This window comes from Callithrix jacchus, chromosome 5 (assembly GCF_049354715.1).
Source record: "Callithrix jacchus isolate 240 chromosome 5, calJac240_pri, whole genome shotgun sequence".
Classification (NCBI taxonomy): Eukaryota; Metazoa; Chordata; class Mammalia; order Primates; family Cebidae; genus Callithrix; species Callithrix jacchus.
Genome location: NC_133506.1, coordinates 120,313,163 through 120,332,674, shown reverse-complemented (window position 1 = coordinate 120,332,674; position 19,512 = coordinate 120,313,163). Strand labels below are relative to the sequence as shown.

Sequence of the window (19,512 nt, the reverse complement as noted above, 5' to 3'; positions counted from 1 at the left end):
AGGTGGGCACATTGACTCATGCCTATAATCCCAACACTTTGGGAGTCCAAGGTGGGTGGATCACTTGAGGTAGGCAGTTCAAGACCAGCCTGACCAAGATGGAGAAACCCTGTCTCTACTAAAAGTACAAAATTAGCCAGTGTGGTAGTGTATGCCTATAATCCCAGCTACTTGGGAGGCAGGAGAATTGTTTGTACCCCAGAGGTGGAGGTTGTGGTGAACTGAGACCGTGCCATTGCACTCCAGTCTGGACAAGAGTGGAACTCTGTCTCAAAAACTATATATATACATATATATGTGTGTGTGTGTATATGTGTATATATATATATACACATATACACACACATTATATATATAATGTATATATAAATATTTAGAGTTTCCTTTACATTTTACTAGCCAATTCCTCATTATTCCAGTCCCATGTTATATTTAGTAATTACTTATATTGGACCCTGACTGATGCATATATACACTGTTAATAGATGGAAAATAATACATATTGCCATATTAATGTAGTGGAATAGAGGAGGAATGAAATTAAATCTTTGGGCCGGGCGCGGTGGCTCAAGCCTGTAATCCCAGCACTTTGGGAGGCCGAGGCAAGTGGATCACGAGGTCAAGAGATCAAAACCATCCTGGTCAACATGGTGAAACCCCATCTCTACTAAAGATACAAAAAATTAGCTGGGCATGGTGGCGCATGCCTGTAGTCCCAGCTACTCGGGAGGCTGAGGCAGGAGAATTGCCTGAACCCAGGAGGCGGAGATTGCGGTGAGCCGAGATCGCACCATTGCACTCCAGCCTGGGTAACAAGAGCGAAACTTCGTCTCAAAAAAAAAAAAAAAAAAAAATTAAATCTTCACGTGTTGACAGAAAATTTAAAAAAATATATGGGTAAAGAAATTTGCAAAGCAGCTAAGTGCATTGGCTCATACCTGTAATCCTGGCACTTTGGGAGGCAGAGGCGGGCAGATCACAATATCAGGAGTTCGAGACCCACCTGACCAACATGGTGAAACCCCCATCTCTACTAAAAATACAAAAATTAGCCAGGCATGGTGGTGTGCACCTGTAGTCCCAGCTACTCAGGAGGCTGAGACAGGAAATGTGCAAAAAAGAATCTAGATATACAATTTATACTTTTCATTAAAAGTAACAATTTAAAATTTAACATTTCAAAAATATTAATTATTTATATATACAAAGAACTCTTAGAATTCAATAATAAGTGAATAAATAACCCAATTAAATAATGGGCAAAGGATCTGAACAGACACCTCACCAAAAAGATACATAGATGGCAAACAACCATATGAAAAGATGTTCAACATCAGATGTCATTACAGAATCGTAAATTAAAACAATAAAATATCACCACCATACACCTATTAGAATGGCCAAAATTTAAAACACCTGCCAATACCAAATGCTGGGGAGGATAAGGATAACAGGAATATTTTTTCATTGCTGGTGGGAATGCAAAATGGTAAGCCACTTTGGGAGACAGTATGGCAGTTTCTTATAAAACTACACGTAGTCACACTCTGGCACTCACACTCCTAGGTTATTTACACAATTGGGTTGAAAACTTATGTTCACACAAAAACCTGCACACAAATGTTTATAGCGGCTTTATTCTTAATCACCAAAAACTGGGAGCAACCAAGATTTCCTTTAATGGGTGAATGGATAAACACACTATGCTATATCCATACAGTAATCATTATTCAGCAACAAAAAATGAGCTAGCAAGTCACAAAAAGACATGGAGGAATCTTAAATGCATTAAGAGTTCCACTTACTGCTATGTGAAAAGAAGTCAGTCCAAAAAGTCTACATACTGTATTATTCCAACCAACTACATGACATTTTGGAAAAGGCAAAACTGTAGAGACAGTAAAAAGATCAGTGGTTGCCAGGGCTCGGGGCTGGGTGGGGGCGGGGGGGAGGTGTGTGGGGGTGGGATAAATAAGTGAAGCACAGAGGATTTTTAGGGTGGAGAAACTATTCTGTATGAAACTGCAACGGTGCACACATGCCACCATGAATTTGTCAAAACCCACATAACCTTATAACACAGAGAATGAACTATGGACTACAGTTAATAATAAATCAATATTGGTTCATCATTTGTAACAAATGTGCCACACTGATGCAAGATCTTAATAATAGGAAGAATTGTGTGAGGAGGAATAAGGGTATGGGGTGTGGTGGGTATATGGAACTCTATGTATTATCTACTCAATTATTCTGTAAACCTAAACCTATACTTAAAAAAATACAGTCTATTAATTATCTTAAAAAATAAAATCAAAGGGACCAAAATCAATAACTTTTTTGGTTCTAATACAAAGATAATATACATGCCTTTATATCACACAAGAGTGATTCCAAACAAATATATAGAAAGTATAAAATTTTTATTTTATTATACTTTGCTCCCTTTCTTGACCTTACTATACTCTCAGGTACAGAGCAACATATTGTTTGTAAACAATAAAACATTTCATTAAAAATAATCCATTAATACTTCAACTTTCCTTTGTATATTGGAGATACTGGATTAAATGCCTTCTTAGAAATGCCAAGTTAACCATTTTTTTTAAAGTTTCTAAAATGCATGTTTTCCAGTGGTTTGGTCTTACTGATTTTACTTAATGGAACTACCTGTGATGCTCTGGGATGTGAACAAATCATCTTATGTCCCCCACTTCCACAAGTAAGTGACAATGCTTTCACCTCTAGTCTTCATATTGCCGATTTTTGTTTGAAGTTTATGGGCAAGATTTAGCTCCGTAGATGAAGACGGAAATGCAGGTCTGACAAGTCACATCAACATCAGGACTAAAAGTCCCGGGACTACAAACCACTGCAGAGGAAAACACATGGAGTAATTATAATTTATAGGTATTTTATGCTTCTGCAACTTGGAGGTATTTTATACCAACAATATAAATCTGCCTTCAATATCACACCATTTCAGTACCTATATTATACCAAGTAATCTTCAGCTAATTTAAGTTGTAAAAGATTATTTATGAGTTTCAAACTTTATAATCTGATGATCTTAAAGAGAGGAGAAAGTGAGCATCCTATTTTTTCTTTTACTATCAGCATTTTACAGTATCTTCCTCAATGCCCCATTTATGAGTTCCTATTTCTAGTTTTCTGGTTCCTGTTTCCTAGTTCTCTGCTTTCTAGGTAGTACCATTCTGTTTTCCTTCATTGTACAGTAGCTTAAGACAGAACACTATGGAAATGTATACAAGAGAGTACATCAGGAAGAGTTAATATACATTAAAATAAGTATATTTAGAAATTTGGGCTTTGGCTGGGTGCTGTGACTCACGCCTATAATTCCAGCACTTTGGGAGGCCAAGGTGGGCAGATTGCTTGAGCTCAGGAATTGGAGAACAGTCTGGGCAACGGGGTGAAACACTATCACTACTAAAGATACAAAAATTAGTCAGGTGTGGTGATATACACCTGTAATCCCGGCTATTTGGGAGGCTGAGATTGTGAGATTGAAGAATGGCTTGAGCCTGGGAGGCAGTGTTACCATGAGCTAAGTAAGACTGCCATGGTGCACCCTGGCCTGGGTAACAAAGCCAGACTCCATATCAAAAAAAAGAAAAAAAGGGGCCAAGTGTGGTAGCCCACATCTGTAATTTCTTTGGGCACTCTGGGAAGCCAAGGCAGGTGATCACTTGAGGTTAGGAGTTCAATCGAGACCAGTCTTGCCAACATGGTGAAACTCTATCTCTACTTTTTACAAAAATTAGTCAGCTGTGGTGGCGGGTGCCTGTAGTCCCAGCTACTCAGGAGGCTGAGGCAGGAGAATCGCTTGAACCCGGGAGATGGAGGCTGTGGTGAGCCAAGATTACACTACTGCACTCCAGCCTGGGCAAGAGAGCGAGACTCTGTCTCAAAAATAAATAAAAAATAAAAAATAAATTGGGGCTTTGAATTTTTACTTCCCTTTAGATAAATTTTTTGCTAAGAGAATCAGTGTAAAGATTCTATTCGGTTATGCCAAGTGAATTACTCATGTATTCTTCTGACTATATAACTTAAATATTTAGATATTTATATTCTGTAATTACCACAACAGCTAGCGCAATTACTGTGTAGACCTTCATTTTTTCCAAAGCCTGGTCGACAGCTATCCAGACGTACTACTTGAAAACTGTGGTCCACAAAATGCATTGCTGGTAGAGTTTTATTAAAGTTACGGTAGAAAATATATGCTTGCCTCCGAAAAAATTCTTCTATTCGATCTCTTGCCTAAGGTTTAAAAATACCAGAGAGAGGTACAATTACTAAACCCTGAACCAAATTTATCCTCCAGTATCAGAGGCAATAATGTAGTGTAAGCATGCCATACTTTACATAGATAAATTCCTGAAAAGGTGTGTGTTAACACCAAAATTAGTCTAGGCTTTACCTTATCAACTGTTGTCAATTGAATTTGTGCAATGGTTAAGAAAAATTGGCCAGGCACAGTGGCTCATGCCTGTAATCCTAGCACTTTGGGAGGCCAAGGGAGATCACAAGGTCAAGAGATGGAGACCATTCTGGCCAACATGGTGAAACCCCATCTTTACTAAAAATACGAAAATTAGCTGGGCATGGTGGCACGCGCCTGTAGTCCCAGCTACTCGGGAGCTTGAGGCAGGAGAATCACTTGAACTTGGGAAGTGGAGGCTGCAGCGAGCTGTTATTGAGCCACTGCATTCCAGCCTGGTGACAGATCAAGACTCAATCTCAAAAAAAAACCAAAAACCAAAAAACAAAAACTTTTCTTTGGTGAGCATTATAAGCTGATGATGTAAATTTTGGGTTTTTAACACAAAATTTAATAATAACTAACGTTAACTAAGTGTTTCTCATAAGCCATGCACAACATCAATTCAGGATATGGGCTCAGGAACTAGACCAGAGAGTGAAGGGATTTTTCTTTTTTTCTTCACTGCTTATGAGGGGATGGAGGGATTTTAAGACTATGTCTTTAGCCTCTGAGGATGGTGGAGGGGAGAGTAACTATTATGATCAATAGAGATACAGTTTGGGAAGCACCATTGGCTTAACCTAGGGTAACATGTTTGTGAAATCATCCTTTAAGCTACTATTTAATCATCATTTGAGGAACAAAGACCAGGGATCTTTCTGTCATAGATAAAATACATAATACTAACCTTGGGAACTATCTAATGTTCCAGATTTACTATTCCAAAATAACACATCTTGATACTCCATCTCTCTTTTGATAAAAAAAAAATAACATCTTGAAATAACCAAGAATCTCATAATCTTAGTTTAAAAAACTGAAACCAAAAATCAATAATACTTAAAAAAATCAATATTAATACTTTATATTTTAAAAAATAATTTAAATTTACTCCTTAGAAATGTCTTAATTATTGATAAATATTCACAATATGGAGAAATAGATTTTTAAGAAACATTTTAATGAAACAAAGTATTTACAAAAAATTTTAAAATAGCTTTATTGATTTTCAAATACTTCCACCTTGGCTGAGGCAGGAAGGTCACTTGAGCCCAGGAGTTCGAGGCTGCAGTTTGCTATGGTTATACCACTGCACTCCAGCCTGGGTAACACCCTGTCTCTAAAAAAAGAAAAAGATAAATAATTCTTCCTTACAATGACAGTCTCACCTGGAGGATATTATGATTAGGGATATCGTCACAGTCAGCAGATCCATTGCAAGCACCTTTCCACCCTGGTGCAAAAGGATTAACTGAAGAGAAAACAAATGATAGGTCACAAAGGGATTCTGAAAAGTTTCAAACATTTCAATAAAGGTCCAAGTGCTGAATTCAGTGTGCATGCAGGCATGTTTAGTCCCACTATCTAATCCTAGCACTAAAACAAGGTGCACAATTTGAATAATTTATACTTTATGGTTTCACTCCATCTGGTGGCTAATATAAGTAACTACAAGGCTTTAAAATGAACAGAAACACATTTGGTTTGGTTATTTACTTTTACTAAATTTTCAAAAATAGAATTAAAAATTCTATAAGAAGTTATAAGTGAAATATTAGCTGCATCAAGGCTGTATTAATCAAATGACATTGATTTTTAAGAAGCAACAATATGCCATATTTGAAAGTAATTAGTGTGTTGTTTTAGAACTGTAAACAGGCTAAGATCAACTATATACTTTAGTGCTTAACAAACATTTAAGACCTATTACTTTAAAAAATCTCATATTAATATGGTAATTACCTTTGAAATTCTCATGGTTCAGGACAAAATTCAAAATTAAAGAAATGTTAAAATTTTACCTTGAAATGCTATAAATAGCTCATGTATGAGGCCATGTTCTGGAATTTCAACAGAATGGCATTTATATGACGGCTCTATGACATGGCAGTACAAATCAGATACTAGATTATCCAAGATTTTCTTCAGCACTCTAAAGAGCATATCATTGTATCTCCCTATACAAGACTTTGTGGTAAAACGTACAGCCATCTGATATGAATAATCAGGTTCCCGATAGGCTTTAAAAAAAGAAAGATAAGAGTGAAAACAATGGTGCCTAGCATTAATTTCCTCTACCAAACAGTTTTCAAATAACATGTAATACTAAATCCCATCAGTCTTGCAATCAGCATAGAAACTTATCTAATAAAATGTTTTATCAGTTAGTCCTCACAAAAATACACCAAACTACTAACTTTAATGAAAAATGTTATTTTCATCTGATATATTATCTACTTGGCACAACAAGAGAAATGGCTTCTTTGGGAAGGCTATATAGATAACAGCATCAAGGGGAAAAAAAGACTTTTTGGGGAGGGCCTTAATTTACAGAAAGTATCATTGCTGTCAGCACAGCCCAGTGAAAGAATCTTGCTTTTACAGAATTAAAGATCAGTTTTTAAATTACCTGCTAAATTGTGGTAATGTAGATGTGCTTGCATACCTAGACAGAGGCAACTAGGGAATTGAAGGAAGATTATTTAGGATAAACTATCTTGATGTCAATTTAAGAGTTTGCCTAGTCAAATACATCCCAAAATATTCTGTAAGTCATAATTAGTGATAGTCACCTATTACAGACTCATTTTCACTAAATGAAGAAACTAAACATTTAATTGTGATCCAAACTAAATGTATAAGTTAAAATGTGCCTAAATTCTTACCAAAGACCATAAAGTCATATCTCTTTTTTACTGTCTTTTCTTCCTGGGTTTCTGCTTTAACAGTCTTATAAGAAAGAGTACATGTGTAAAGTCCAGACAAAGGCTCCAGAAAATCTTTCACCATCAGCTGTCCAGTTTTAGTTATATTTATTCGATTATTTCCTAAACAGAATAGTAAATTACTTATTTAACATATAACATATCAAGCATTATTTAGTAAACTTGGAATTACAAATTGATACAAATATTTTTTTCAAATTAATGAACTATCTCAACTTTAAGAATCCCACAAAATCTTAATTCTGTCATATTACTCTATGGGAGACTACATGATAAAGTACACTTTTGAAATACATTTTGTGTGTGTTTTTTTGTTTCTTGGCATCTAGTTCCAATTGGTTCATACCAATAATTCAGAAGAAGAGATTACATTGCCCTGTAGTGCTATACAATTTATTCAGACAAGACAGTAACTAATTAATAATACTTATGTTCCAAGGCATGATAACATCATGAAAAATTATATATTAGATATTTCATCTCCTGTTACTGGTGCTACAGTGATAAATTTTAGGTTTTATAAAGACCTTTGAAAGAAATAAAAAGAAAACAACTAAAAAAATAAAATAAAAAAATAAAGACCTTTGAATTAACATAGCTCTGAGAAGTAGGGCACAAAAATTACTGCTTCAGTTTTTGCATGAGGAGAAAATAGGGAAGTGGCCAAGATATAACATGATTGGTCTAAGTAGGGAGCAACAGAAACTGCCATTAAAACTAAATTTCAATTTGTTCTTTCTAATAAGCAATAGTGATTTTCTAAGAATATGTTCACATCATTAAAAAAGAACATATTAAAATCAGATTTACCTGTTAATGTCTTTTCATTAGGCCCAATCCATAAGTAGGTGGGGTCCACTATTTCTTTTTTAGCAAGCTTAAAATCCTTACAGATAAGGACTATGCTATTTTGATGTAACTTTACATATATTTTCTCTGTGATGAAATAAAATAATGTATAACTACATTATATAGCAAAATTAAATTAAGAAATATACTCCTACCATTTTGTCCTGAAGACACAAATTATTGTTGGATTTCACTATTTTAAAAAATCGATATTTAACATTTAGAATGCTAATCTGAAGTTCTTGCTTCTCATAGTAAGTTTTTTGAAACTCTACATTATTAGTCATGAGTCATAACATTTTTCCATATAATTTTGTTTATAAAAATATACATTATACATTTAAAGTTCATTTTAATGTACACATTCAGAACTCACTCAAATCATAATTTTTTGGAGGGTTGGTGGAAGCAATTCAAAGTTGCTTTGAATTTGAGAACTCACTCATATTTTGAGAACTCACTCAAATCATAATTTTTTGGAGGGTTGGTGGAAGCAATTCAAAATGCTGTAATCCCAGCATTTTGGGAGGCCGAGTCGGGTGGATCATGAGCTCAAGAGATCAGGACCATCCTGGTCAACATGGTGAAACCCCGCCTCTACTAAAAATATAAAAAATTAGCTGGGCATGGTGGCGTGTGCCTGTAGTCCCAGCTACGGAGGAGGCTGAGGCAGGAGAATCTCCTGAACCCAGGAGGGAGAGGTTGCAGTGAGCTGAGATTGTGCCCTAGAATTCCAGCCTGGGTGACAGAGACTATCAAAAACAAACAAACAAGATCATGATCACTCTAAGGGAAATTTGATGTTTAACTGTAAATTTCCTCCATTGGGAACAATAGGCCTCTCTGGGGTATACTAGGAACATGTGTGATTGCTTCTTGTTTCTGGTTTGGTAGAGAAACAACTGTATGCTTGGAATCACTGCAACCCAGAAAGATACTAATTTTAAAGCCTACTGAATGCCAGGCTCTGAGTACATAAAGACAACGTCCTACAATTTGCTGGGAGTCGGGGAGAGGACCCAAACCTAGAAGGATTCTAAACATAACAAATGCTATCAACTGGCTCAAAGTTATCTAAAATTAGCTATGTAACTAATTTTCCTTGGGAAAGTTTCACTGCAGAGATAAAGGACATTTGAGCTGAGCCTTGAAGGACACGTAGTTCTTCCAGTTAATAACGGGAGGATTAAAGATATTCCAAACAGAAGGCCTTGGAAATCACTTCTCCGAGTGGGTTTCCCGCGCTGCAAAGCAGCAGAGACACTTGGAAGTGAGATGGCATCGGAGAAAGAAATTTGGAATGAATCCCAGCCCCTTGGGAGCTGCACGGCTTTAGCAAGACAACACAACAAGGGTCGCTGTAAGGATGAAAGATGCGACCTTTGCGACCTGCCAAGCAGATGCTTGGTATAACAGATGCTCAATAAACGATCACTCGCTCCCCTTCCCTCCAGGTTCCAGGGAAGCTCTTCCGGGAAGAGCTCCGCAGTTCCGGCCCCTCCACTGGGCGCGCGTGTGCAGAGGTCCTTGTTACCTGGGTGTCCCAGCTGGCCATAAATGAAGCCCTTCGAATTGAATAAGGTAGAACGCGGGCATTCGACTGCGGAGGAAAGAAATCACTGACTTTTTAGTTAGAAGAGTAACGGGGTTCAAGTAGGACAGGACAGGGCGAGGCGAGGGAGGCAGGGCAGAGGGAGAGGCCTGGGGATCGGGTGGAGGGAGCCCCACCTCCTGGGAGGCACCAGAGCACCGCGGAGAGTAGGGCCCACGCTCGCATCGCGGCTCAGGGGCTAGCGTCGCAGGAGGCGTCGAGGGACGGTCTCCTTCCTACCTCAGCCCTGGCCCAAGACCTCCCCATCTCCTCCACAGCGCCGAGCAGAACGCCGGGGTCGCCTCCCCTACCCGTCTGTCGCCACCTCGGGAGCGGACGCACAAGAGAGCGCGTGAGTGCTCTGATTCTCGCGCGCGGGGGCGGGGCGAGGGCGCGGGAGGCGAACGCCTGGTCCTTTGGTGCCCACGCGGCCGCAGGCGTGCGAACGCTTCGCGCCTCAAGTTCGGCGCCATTTTCCCGCGCTCGGAGACCCTTCGTTCTCCTAGCGGATCGGAAGGGAAGAAGAGAGTAACGGGAAAGAAGCCGCGGGGTCGCGTTCCCGGGATTCCCCAGTCTAAGGGCTGAAGGGATGGAGGAGAGAACACCGCGGGGCCCAAGGACCGTGGTGGGGGCGGGGCGGCCAGGGGATGCGATGAGATTGGGACCTGAGGAAGGCAGAGGCTTGTGACAATTTTCTCCTCACGTGAAGCAGAGAGGCCCGCGTGGGGATTTCCTATGCCTCTCATCTCATTAACGGTGAAACGGGGTGTCCAGTCTCTTTCAAACTGACACGCAAGTTTTACCTAATTGCGTTCTTTACCCGCAAAACCAAGACCCGGAAGAGCCTCTGCTGAGCCAAGAAGGCGCCTCTGGGCCGTCCCACTCTAGAGGAGCGTTGAATCTTGATTTTCACTTCAAGTACGAGGCGATGTGAGAGACCTCCCCCAGTGCACACGTATCTAGGTTGGTGAAGTGACCTGGCTTTAAAAATGAGTCCAACCGTAAGGCAAGAGCCCGACTGGTTTTTTCTGTAGGGATGGATGATTAGTCAAGATCAGGGGGCTCCAAAGGGGATCCTGCCCGCGTCGTTGATGGCTCCTTCTTGGCTATTAGTTTGGTGGCCCGAAAGGCCCTGTATGTTGTCTGTTTCTTAGCAGCGGGGCACCACCCTCAGTAGTGGTTTTGAGTGGGCTGGTTAGCAGAGAGAGCCCAAGGTTCAGACAGGGTGCAGAATGGTTATTTTGGGTGAGATCAAGAGTTTTCGGTTTTATTTCCTTTGAGCCGAGTCAGTACTTGGACTATCTCAGATGGTCCAGGAACAACCTTTGTCAGTAATTTCATTTTTAGTCACAGTTAATTTTACCTATATAGCATATGCGGTGAAATGTGACTCAGTGAGTAAGATCCACCCATTGTCAGTTACCATGTCTGGATTCATGGGTCTGGTCTCAACTGTTCCCTTCTTAAGGTAATGATAATGAAGACAGATTTAGGCATTATCTTTGATTCCCTCCAAGGTCATCGCTCCAGTTTTAGTCAAAGTACATTATAAATCCACGGTGTGTCTTATTGGCTTCTCAGTTATTGCAAGTAATTGATCCTTGTAAATCCTATGTGATAAACTAAATCCTGTTAGAAGAGACTTAACCAAATGAGTAGCAGTTGTCTGTCAAAAGTACCCATCCACACTTTTTAAATAAACTTTTTATTTTAGAAGAGTTTTAGATTTACAGAAAAATTACAAAAACAGTACAGAGAGTTTTTACATATTCCCACTCGATTTTCCCTATTATTGATATCTTACATTAGTATGGTACATTGCTTACAATTAATGAGCCAATATTGATATATTACTGTTAACTGAAGTCCAAACTTGATTCAGATTTCCTTAGTTTTTTGCCTAATGTCCCCTGCCAACCCCCCCTCTTTTTTTTGCTCCCACATGGGATCCTACATTACCTAGAGTTGTCATATCTCCTTAGATTCCTCTTGACTGTGTCAGACTTCTCTTGTTGTTGAAGGTCTTGACCTGCCTTTAACTGGTTATTTTGTAGACTGCCTCTCTACTGGAATTTGGTGTCTTTCCCCATGTTAGACTAGAATTATGGGTTCTTGGTAGGAAGATTACAGAGATAAAATGACATCCCCATCACATCATATAAAGGGTACATACTATCAACGTGCCTTATCACTTGATGTTAACCTTGGTCTGTTGGGTTAGATACTGTTTGTCAGGTTTCTCCACTGTCAACTTACTCCCCCACTTTCATACTATACTCTTGGAAGGAAGCCACTATGTGCGCCCACACTTAAAGAGTAGGGATTTATGCTGCACCTCCCTGAGGGTGGAGTAGCTACATAAATTATTTTGCCAATCCACTTTTAATCCCCTTAGGTATCACTCTCGGGAGTCTGAAATACTCAGTTTTGAACTATTTACATAGTAGTAACATGTTCCACTGTCAAGTATACAGAGTATTGTAATGGAAGATTATAAAGTTTCCTTACAACTTTTTTTTTTTTTTTTTTTTTTTTTTGAGACAGAGTCTTGCCCTGTCGCCCAGGCTGGAGAGCAGTGGCACAATCTCAGCTCACTGCAACCTCTGCCTCCTGGGTTCAAGGGATTCTTCTGCCTCAGCCTCCTGAGTAGCTGGGATTACAGGCATTCACTACCACGCCCAGCTAATTTAATTTTTGTATTTGTAGTAGAGACAGGATTTCACCATGTTCATCATGCTGGCCTCTAACTTCTGACCTGATGATTCTCCTGCCTCGGCCTCCCAAAGTGTTGGGATTACAGGCATGAGCCACTGCGCCAGGCTTACAACTTTTTAATAACCAAATACCTTTTCATCCTCATACCATCCCTGTGAAATTTTACAGTTCCTCTTCTGCGACTTTTGATGTGCTATTTTTGCTTTTAGAAACTAACAAACAACAAATTTCCCCTTTCAGTACTAAAATTAGACCTAGTGTTTAGAGTATTTCTCCAAAATGGGTATCCTGTAGAACTCCCAACTTATACAGTTATAGAGATGCTACCATGGTGTTTAAAGCCAGTACAGTTTTTCACCCATTTAAATATATATACACACATCACATAGACTGCCTATACCCACAACACATTATTGTTTAAAACTACAATTCGGCCGGGCGCAGTGGCTCAAGCCTGTAATCCCAGCACTTTGGGAGGCCGAGGCGGGTGGATCACAAGGTCAAGAGATCGAGAACATCCTGGTCAACATGATGAAACCCCATCTCTACTAAAAATACAAAAAATTAGCTGGGCATGGTGGCGCGTGCCTGTAATCCCAGCTACTCAGGAGGCTGAGGCAGGAGAATTGCCTGAACCCAGGAGGTAGAGGTTGCGGTGAGCCGAGATCACGCCATTGCACTCCAGCGTGGGTAACAAGAGCCAAACTCCATCTCAAAAAAAAAAAACCCAAAAAACTACAATTCATAAAATTACAGCATGCATACTTTAACTTGTAAGTGTGGGTTTCTTCTGATATGGTCAGCTGATACACAAATCCTCAACCTTAAGTCTCAAATATATTTGTATACGCTAATACGATTTTCTAATAAGGGTGACAGTGGCCTTTTGAGACTCATTCAGCACACTGGGTACCTTTAGAAGGGCTCCTAGACCTCAATGTGAAGAAAAGCTCTGCTTTGAAAACAGTTGTGTGGTCACGTCCCCTTTCCTCTCTCTGCAGTCAAATGTGTGCTTTATCTCTAGACAGTAGGGAGGATGTTGGGAAAAGATGTTGGCTGGTATCTATCTGTGTACTGACATCTTTAAGTTAATTTTCCTATCTTACTACTACCACCTTCCACCCTTAGCTCTACTTTCTTTGCTTATTTTTCTGAAACATCGTATATGTATTTTCGTAAGGTGTCTATTTGGAAGAAGGCAGGCTGAGAGAAAATAAACACACTCTATTAAACACTCACTCTATTTATATAGAGTGGGTAGTATTGTGTGAGGGGTGGCAAATAAACGAAGCAGTTCCTGGAGGGAAAACAAAAGTGACATAATTGCTTCCAAAAATCAAACAGTTGGATTGATAAAAGTGCCAAAATCCATTGGGACTGTCTTTCCAAAAACTTGGACCAAAGTCTTTTACTATGTGAAATGAAAAAGTGAGGAAGGAAAAAAAAAATACTTTGAAAGAAGGGAGTTCTCATGGATACTTTTCACCGCTGTTATCACCAAATCTAGACAAAAAGTTCCAGATCTTCTTCAGTTTAAGATAAACGTCTTTGAACTTGAGCTTGCCAAGAAACCAGTGCAGACCCTCCACCCTCCGTGTGATATTACTCTTCTCATCCATTATCCTTCTAAAATAGACATTTTGAGACAATTTAGTGATGCACCATTTCCATTCTGTCGAGGTTCCTTGGGTTTGATATTCAAAAAGGGGCAGGAGGTGCGGAACCCGTGGCACTCCGCGGACAGTGTCCTTTAAAGCCGTCGCCAGCCAGCGCCGCTGTAACCCCGCTTACCGGCAGGTCGCCGGCTCCTGCCCCTTTCGGTCTGCGCCGACGCGGCGGCTGGATCCCGGGGACTCCCCGCGCAGGGAATCTCCCGCCAGCTGCGAGCTGTGTCCCGGCGAAGGCAGGAGCACGTGGAGAGGCCGGGTAACCACAGCAGCAGCTCCAGCCCTGCCCGGCAGCGACATGGAAGGTGAGCCTGCAGCCCGCTTCTTTTCTCCGGGGTCTTTGAGAAACTTGATCGGTTCAGGCAGCAGAAAGAGTTTCTTCTGAATCTCGGTTTTGCTTCTATTTATTTCTTTTGTCAAAAGTAAATATGAGGTATTTCCGAGGGCAAAGCTAGTGGATTCTCACTTGTCCTTCCTCCGCTCTTTGGAAAGTGATGACTTTTTTGCAATTTTATTTCTAAATGGTTGTCAGACATGGGGGGTCAACCCTACGTCTTCAGAGGAAGAGCACTTGAGGGGTTTCCCTGAAATGGCTGCAAATCTGGGGTGGAATAACCAACCCTTTGGGATATTTTTTTCCTTCGTATAGCCTCAGTGTTAATTGGAATTAGGCTAATCTGAGTGACTTGTTTTCTTCCAAGGGTAAATTGTGTCATAAGGGAAAGGTACATTTGAAAGGGGTTGGCACTTGCAGTTCTCTTGGAACTTGATCGTCTAATGAGTCTTCTTTACCCAACGCAAAAATCAAGTTCACATCAAGAGTTTCATTTGAATTAATTTTGAAAATCATAAAACTATCCTCGCTTCTCAAACATTTTTTATTCTGTGCTTCCTTGGGATACCTAAAATTTCACACCGCTTCTGTAAACTTCTTCGGTGGTCTTTTCAACAAGTGTTTCTAAAACCTAGAAAATGGCTAATGCATCTCAACTCAAGGGGATGGCGGTATTTAGAAAATCAGAATTTCATTCTATTGAAAATAAGATATTGACACCTAACTAAAAGATTACTTTGATAAATATGAAGATTGTGGATATTTTCTTCATAATAATGGAAGGGTCTCTAACAATGAACTGATCTTTGGCAGCTTTATTTTTAGAGTATATGAAGTTATTAAAACATCAAAAACTTTATGCTTTTAAATTTTTTAATTATTAGGGTTTAAAAACTTAAAAATGTTTGCATTTTATATAGTCTGATTACATTCACCGTTTGTAAAAAAAATTTTTTTTTGCATTTTAACATTTAAATAATAGTTTATTGAAGTGTAACTTTTAACAAAGGTTTTATTGGCCAATAGCAAGGGGGAAAAATTGGGCTGTTGTATACTATGGGAAAAATAATTGTTAAAAAGCTCTTATGCTTTATTATAAAATGATTAATTTGTATTTATGAAATTATAAATCAGTACTTCGATACTATTTTTCCTAGTCTTAACCATACCACATATTAAGGATAACGTACAGAATCGTGTAAATCCATAGAAACTGGAGTATTTCTTTATAAATGTTAATACTTCCAAATTCATTTATTTAATGTGAAATAAAGAAAATAAATAGCATATCTTAGGTTATTGGTGTACTAATACAGATATTTAATAAGCCTGGATGAAGACTCCCTGAAGAAGAAAAGAATGAAAACTTGTGTAGAATTTAATTCAGAATGTATAAATTATAAATGGAAAGAGAATATAGATCAGTGATTTTTAAAAGTTGTGTTTACATGATTAGATTAAATTTATAGGTCCATGGGAATAGATAGTATAGAGTATACTTAATGCAAAAACTTTAACATTTAAATTTTAAAAAGAGGTTAATTATGAGAATTTGGCTGTTTTAATGTCAGGTCCTTGAGGATAGAGTATTTACATTGGTAATATTTACATTGGTAAATATTACCATATTTACCAATGTGGTAAAATATCTAGTTCGTTATAGCTACCAAAAATTGACTAATCTGGCCCATGTTTTTGATATTTAAAACAAAGTATTTTTATATCATCTTGTTTTGATCTCAGTCAAGAACAGAGATTTGGTCTGTAATGTATATCTCTCTTGGCAATGTCAGAAAGTAGAATATTTCATGGAATACCTTTATTTTCTGCTCAATTTGGGGATCACATTGATTCATAACAGTTTATTGTGCAGTTTATTATATAATTCCTTCAACATATAAAGTCATTTAACAAATTCATTTATCTTTTAATTAATTTATTGACACTTTGTATGAAGATATCAGATGAATACGTTTTTGAAATAGAAATCTTGTCATGTAGAAATGAAGATTTTAATGCATATACTAAATCAGAAGCTATAACTTTTTAATTTTAATTTCTTTTAAATTTTCTCACAACTTTAATTATTTTCTACCCAGAGATTCTTTATGAATCACTAAATTTTATTATTTGTACTGTAACATCTCTTGTCTGGTATGGTTGGGAGATGAGGTGGTTCACAAACATGAATTTCACAGGTAATGGCAGACTTCCTATTTAATATAAAGCCTTTTTATTTTTGACAATATTGGGTAAAGATTTTTCCAGGTATATTTATTACACAGCCCCCTGCTTTATAAGCAAGGTACGCGAGAGATAAGTTTATCTCAGTGACTCGGAGCCACTGTTCTATCAGATCATGTATTATTCCATAGTAGATTTTCACAGGGCTTTTCAGCTATGTAAAGCTGAATGCCCCTACACCAAATATTCCCAGGATATTGTACAATTTTGATGTCAGCTTCTATTTCTTACCACATGGATTTTGTGGTAGCAGTTTTTTGTTTCAGGTCCCTTTCCATGTTCTGGATGGTTGAGATTAACAGAGGTAAGTCCTCTAGCTGATGGAATTTGTTCCCCCTCCATTGTGAGTGTATAGAGGATGAAATATGAAGGTTTTAAGGACCAAAAGCCAAAGAAAGGCCATGGGATCCTAAACATAAATTTAGGGCCTAGAACATAAATTTTCAAAATTCTTGCTTGTGCTTCCTGTAATCCAATATGGTATTTCACACTTCCATGTCTTTGCTATTATGTTCACCCATTCTCTGCTTGGTTATGCCTACTCATCTTTCAAGACTGCTCAGGCATCATCACCATGAAGGCTGTATGATGACCTTCTTCTGATGACCTCCTCCTAGTGCCTTCTGGCGATCACCCCTACCCAGTCCCTCGTGTTCCTCTACCTCAGCTAAAGGCCTCTTCTTTCTGAGGATACTTCTACCACATTGTGTTGAAATTATTTATTGATTTAGGTGTTTATTCCCCCTCTGGCCTTTAAGCTTCTGGAGAGCAGAGACTATGTCCTGTTTTTGTACACGAAGTGCCAAGGATAGTTTTTGGTTCATAGGAGGCCCTCAGAATTTGTTGCATTCAATTAAAATAGTGCTGAAAAAGTACTCTTTATTATGTTTATTGTGATTATTTTATTTAAATAAATTTTTAAAGTAGGAAATTGAGGCTAGTAATTCTTTGATAAAAGTCAGTAATCTTTTAAGCACTTAAATTGTATAAATGTAAAAGAAAGCTTGGGAAACAAAAATGTTATTGGATATTTTTTGCTAGACTGTCACTTAAAGCCATTTTTTTAAAATTTAGATTTAGGGGTACTTGTGTAGGTTTCTTACATAAGTATATTGTGTGATGCTGAGGTTTGGGCTTCTATTGATCCTGTCACCCAAATAATGACTGTTGTACCCTATAGGTAGTTTTTCAACCCTTTCCTTCCTCCCACCCTACCCCTCCTCCCACCCTTCCCCCTTTTGGAGTTGCCAGTGTCTAATTTGGGGTCACATTAATTCATAACAGTCCATATGTACCCAATGTTTAGCTCCCACTTGTAAGTGAGAACATGTGGTATTTGGTTTTCTGCTTCTGTGTTAATTCACTAAGAATAATGGCCTCCAGCTGCATCCATGTTGTTGCAAAGGATATGATTTCATTTTTTAATGTAAAGCCAAATTTTAACTATTAAATTTACATAAGCAGTTTTCAGGATCACAGTTCATTAAAATATCTGTTGAATATGAGCAAAATTTGTTTTCTCAATCAGTAAGATATAGATGATGCCATACAATTAGCATATATTTTTGAGTGATACTTTTAAAATATATTTTTATTATTTATTTATGTATTTATTTTTGAGATGGAGTTTGGCTCTTGTTACCCAGGCTGGAGTGCAATGGCGCGATCTCGGCTCACCGCAACCTCCGCCTCCTGGGTTCAGGCCATTCTCCTGCCTCAGCCTCCTGAGTAGCTGGGATTACAGGCATACGCCACCATGCCCAGCTAATTTTTTGTATTTTTAGTAGAGATGGGGTTTCATCATGTTGACCAGGATGTTCTTGATCTCTTGACCTCATGATCCACCCGCCTCGGCCTCCCAAAGTGCTGGGATTACAGGCGTGAGCCACTGCGCCCGGCTTAAAATACATTTTTATAAACTTTTCATTTATATATAGATGTATATACGTACACTTATTTAGGACTAAAAGATTATTGGTAGATCTTTTATCAGACATCGAACTTTTTATTCTTTTAGAGACAGGTCTCGCTCTGTTGCTCAGGCTACCACAAACTCCTAGGCTCAAATGATCCTCTTGCCTGGGCCTTTTGAGTAGCTAGGACTACAGGCATGCACCACCATAACCTGCTAATTTATTGTACAAACTGCCATGACCTGCTAATTTACTATTTTTTATTTTTTGTAGAAATGAGGGTCTCGCTATGTTGCTCAGGTTGGTCTTGAACTACTGGCCACAAGTGATCCTTCTGCCTCAACCTTCCCAAGTGCTGGGATTACAGGAGTGAGCCACTGCACCTGGCTCACTAGATAGATGTCCAATGACAATTGGCTCAATGTCAAGCTATAGTTCCAGACCATGTATGAGAAGAACTGAGTGATTAACACAGAAACTTGCCAGTAGTAGGTGCTCAGTGAATGTTTTTTGTCCTAAGGTTTCATTAATTATTTTGAAAAGAGACCCTACACATAACAAGGGCATAGAATGTGCTCTGCTGTATAGGCTTTATTAAATTTAGCTCCATGTTAACTGATACATTTATGATAATTAGAAATCATAAGGATGAGGCTGAGAGTGGTGGTTCACGCCTGTAATCTTAGCACTTTGGGAGGCTGAGGTGGGCTAATTGCTTGAGCCTAGGACTTCAAGACCAGCCTGGGTAACATGGTGAAACCCTGACTCTACAAAAAGTACAAAAATTAGCCAGGTGTGTTAGCACATGCTTATAGTAACAGCTACTTGGTAGGCTGAGGTAGGTAGATGGCCTGAGCCTGGGAGGTCAAGGCTGCAGTGAGCCATGAGCATGCCACTGCACTCCAGCCTGGGCAACAGAGTGATACCCTCTCAAAAAAAAAATTTATAAAGATGACACCAAGG

General features: G+C 38.7%; 2 protein-coding genes across 8 annotated transcripts in view; one reads left to right on the top strand and one right to left on the bottom strand.

Moving 5' to 3' along the window:
- Positions 1–2,776: 2,776 nt before the first annotated feature.
- Positions 2,777–10,016, bottom strand: ZPBP2 (zona pellucida binding protein 2). Of its 4 annotated transcripts, none has more exons than XM_035301450.3 (8): positions 9,814–10,016; positions 9,620–9,685; positions 8,047–8,172; positions 7,177–7,338; positions 6,313–6,531; positions 5,680–5,762; positions 4,107–4,287; positions 2,777–2,872 (listed from the first exon to the last, which is right to left on the bottom strand). In XM_035301450.3, exons 1-8 carry the CDS (start codon positions 9,860–9,862, stop codon positions 2,778–2,780), a joined length of 981 nt encoding a protein of 326 aa, XP_035157341.1. In that variant the 5' UTR covers positions 9,863–10,016; the 3' UTR covers position 2,777. The 4 variants fall into 4 exon arrangements, with proteins under 4 accessions (XP_035157341.1, XP_035157344.1, XP_035157342.1 ...); XM_035301453.2 differs by having other exon boundaries at positions 4,256–4,287; XM_035301451.3 differs by lacking the exon at positions 8,047–8,172.
- IKZF3 (IKAROS family zinc finger 3) overlaps positions 9,571–19,512 on the top strand; it is a 95,739-nt gene continuing 85,797 nt past the window's right edge. For 2 of the 4 annotated variants that reach the window (XM_008997501.5, XM_002748529.8), the window contains exon 1: positions 14,171–14,363. In XM_008997501.5, coding sequence (XP_008995749.3) covers positions 14,357–14,363 — 7 coding nt within the window. In that variant the 5' untranslated portion in view covers positions 14,171–14,356. Of the gene's footprint in view, positions 9,667–9,828; positions 10,029–14,170; positions 14,364–19,512 lie in introns of those variants that run through there. The other 2 variants (XM_035301442.3, XM_078374342.1) reach the window with 2 other exon arrangements.

Excerpts from the sequence above, each read along its gene's own strand:
- ZPBP2 (XM_035301450.3), bottom strand. The coding sequence starts at position 9,862 with ATGCGAGCGTGGGCCCTACTCTCCGCGGTGCTCTGGTGCCTCCCAGGA. Across the intron at positions 8,173-9,619 it reads TGGCCAGCTGGGACACCCAG|AGAAAATATATGTAAAGTTA; the intron begins GTAACAAGGACC and ends ATTTCATCACAG. Across the intron at positions 2,873-4,106 it reads TAATTGCGCTAGCTGTTGTG|TGGTTTGTAGTCCCGGGACT; the intron begins GTAATTACAGAA and ends TTTCCTCTGCAG.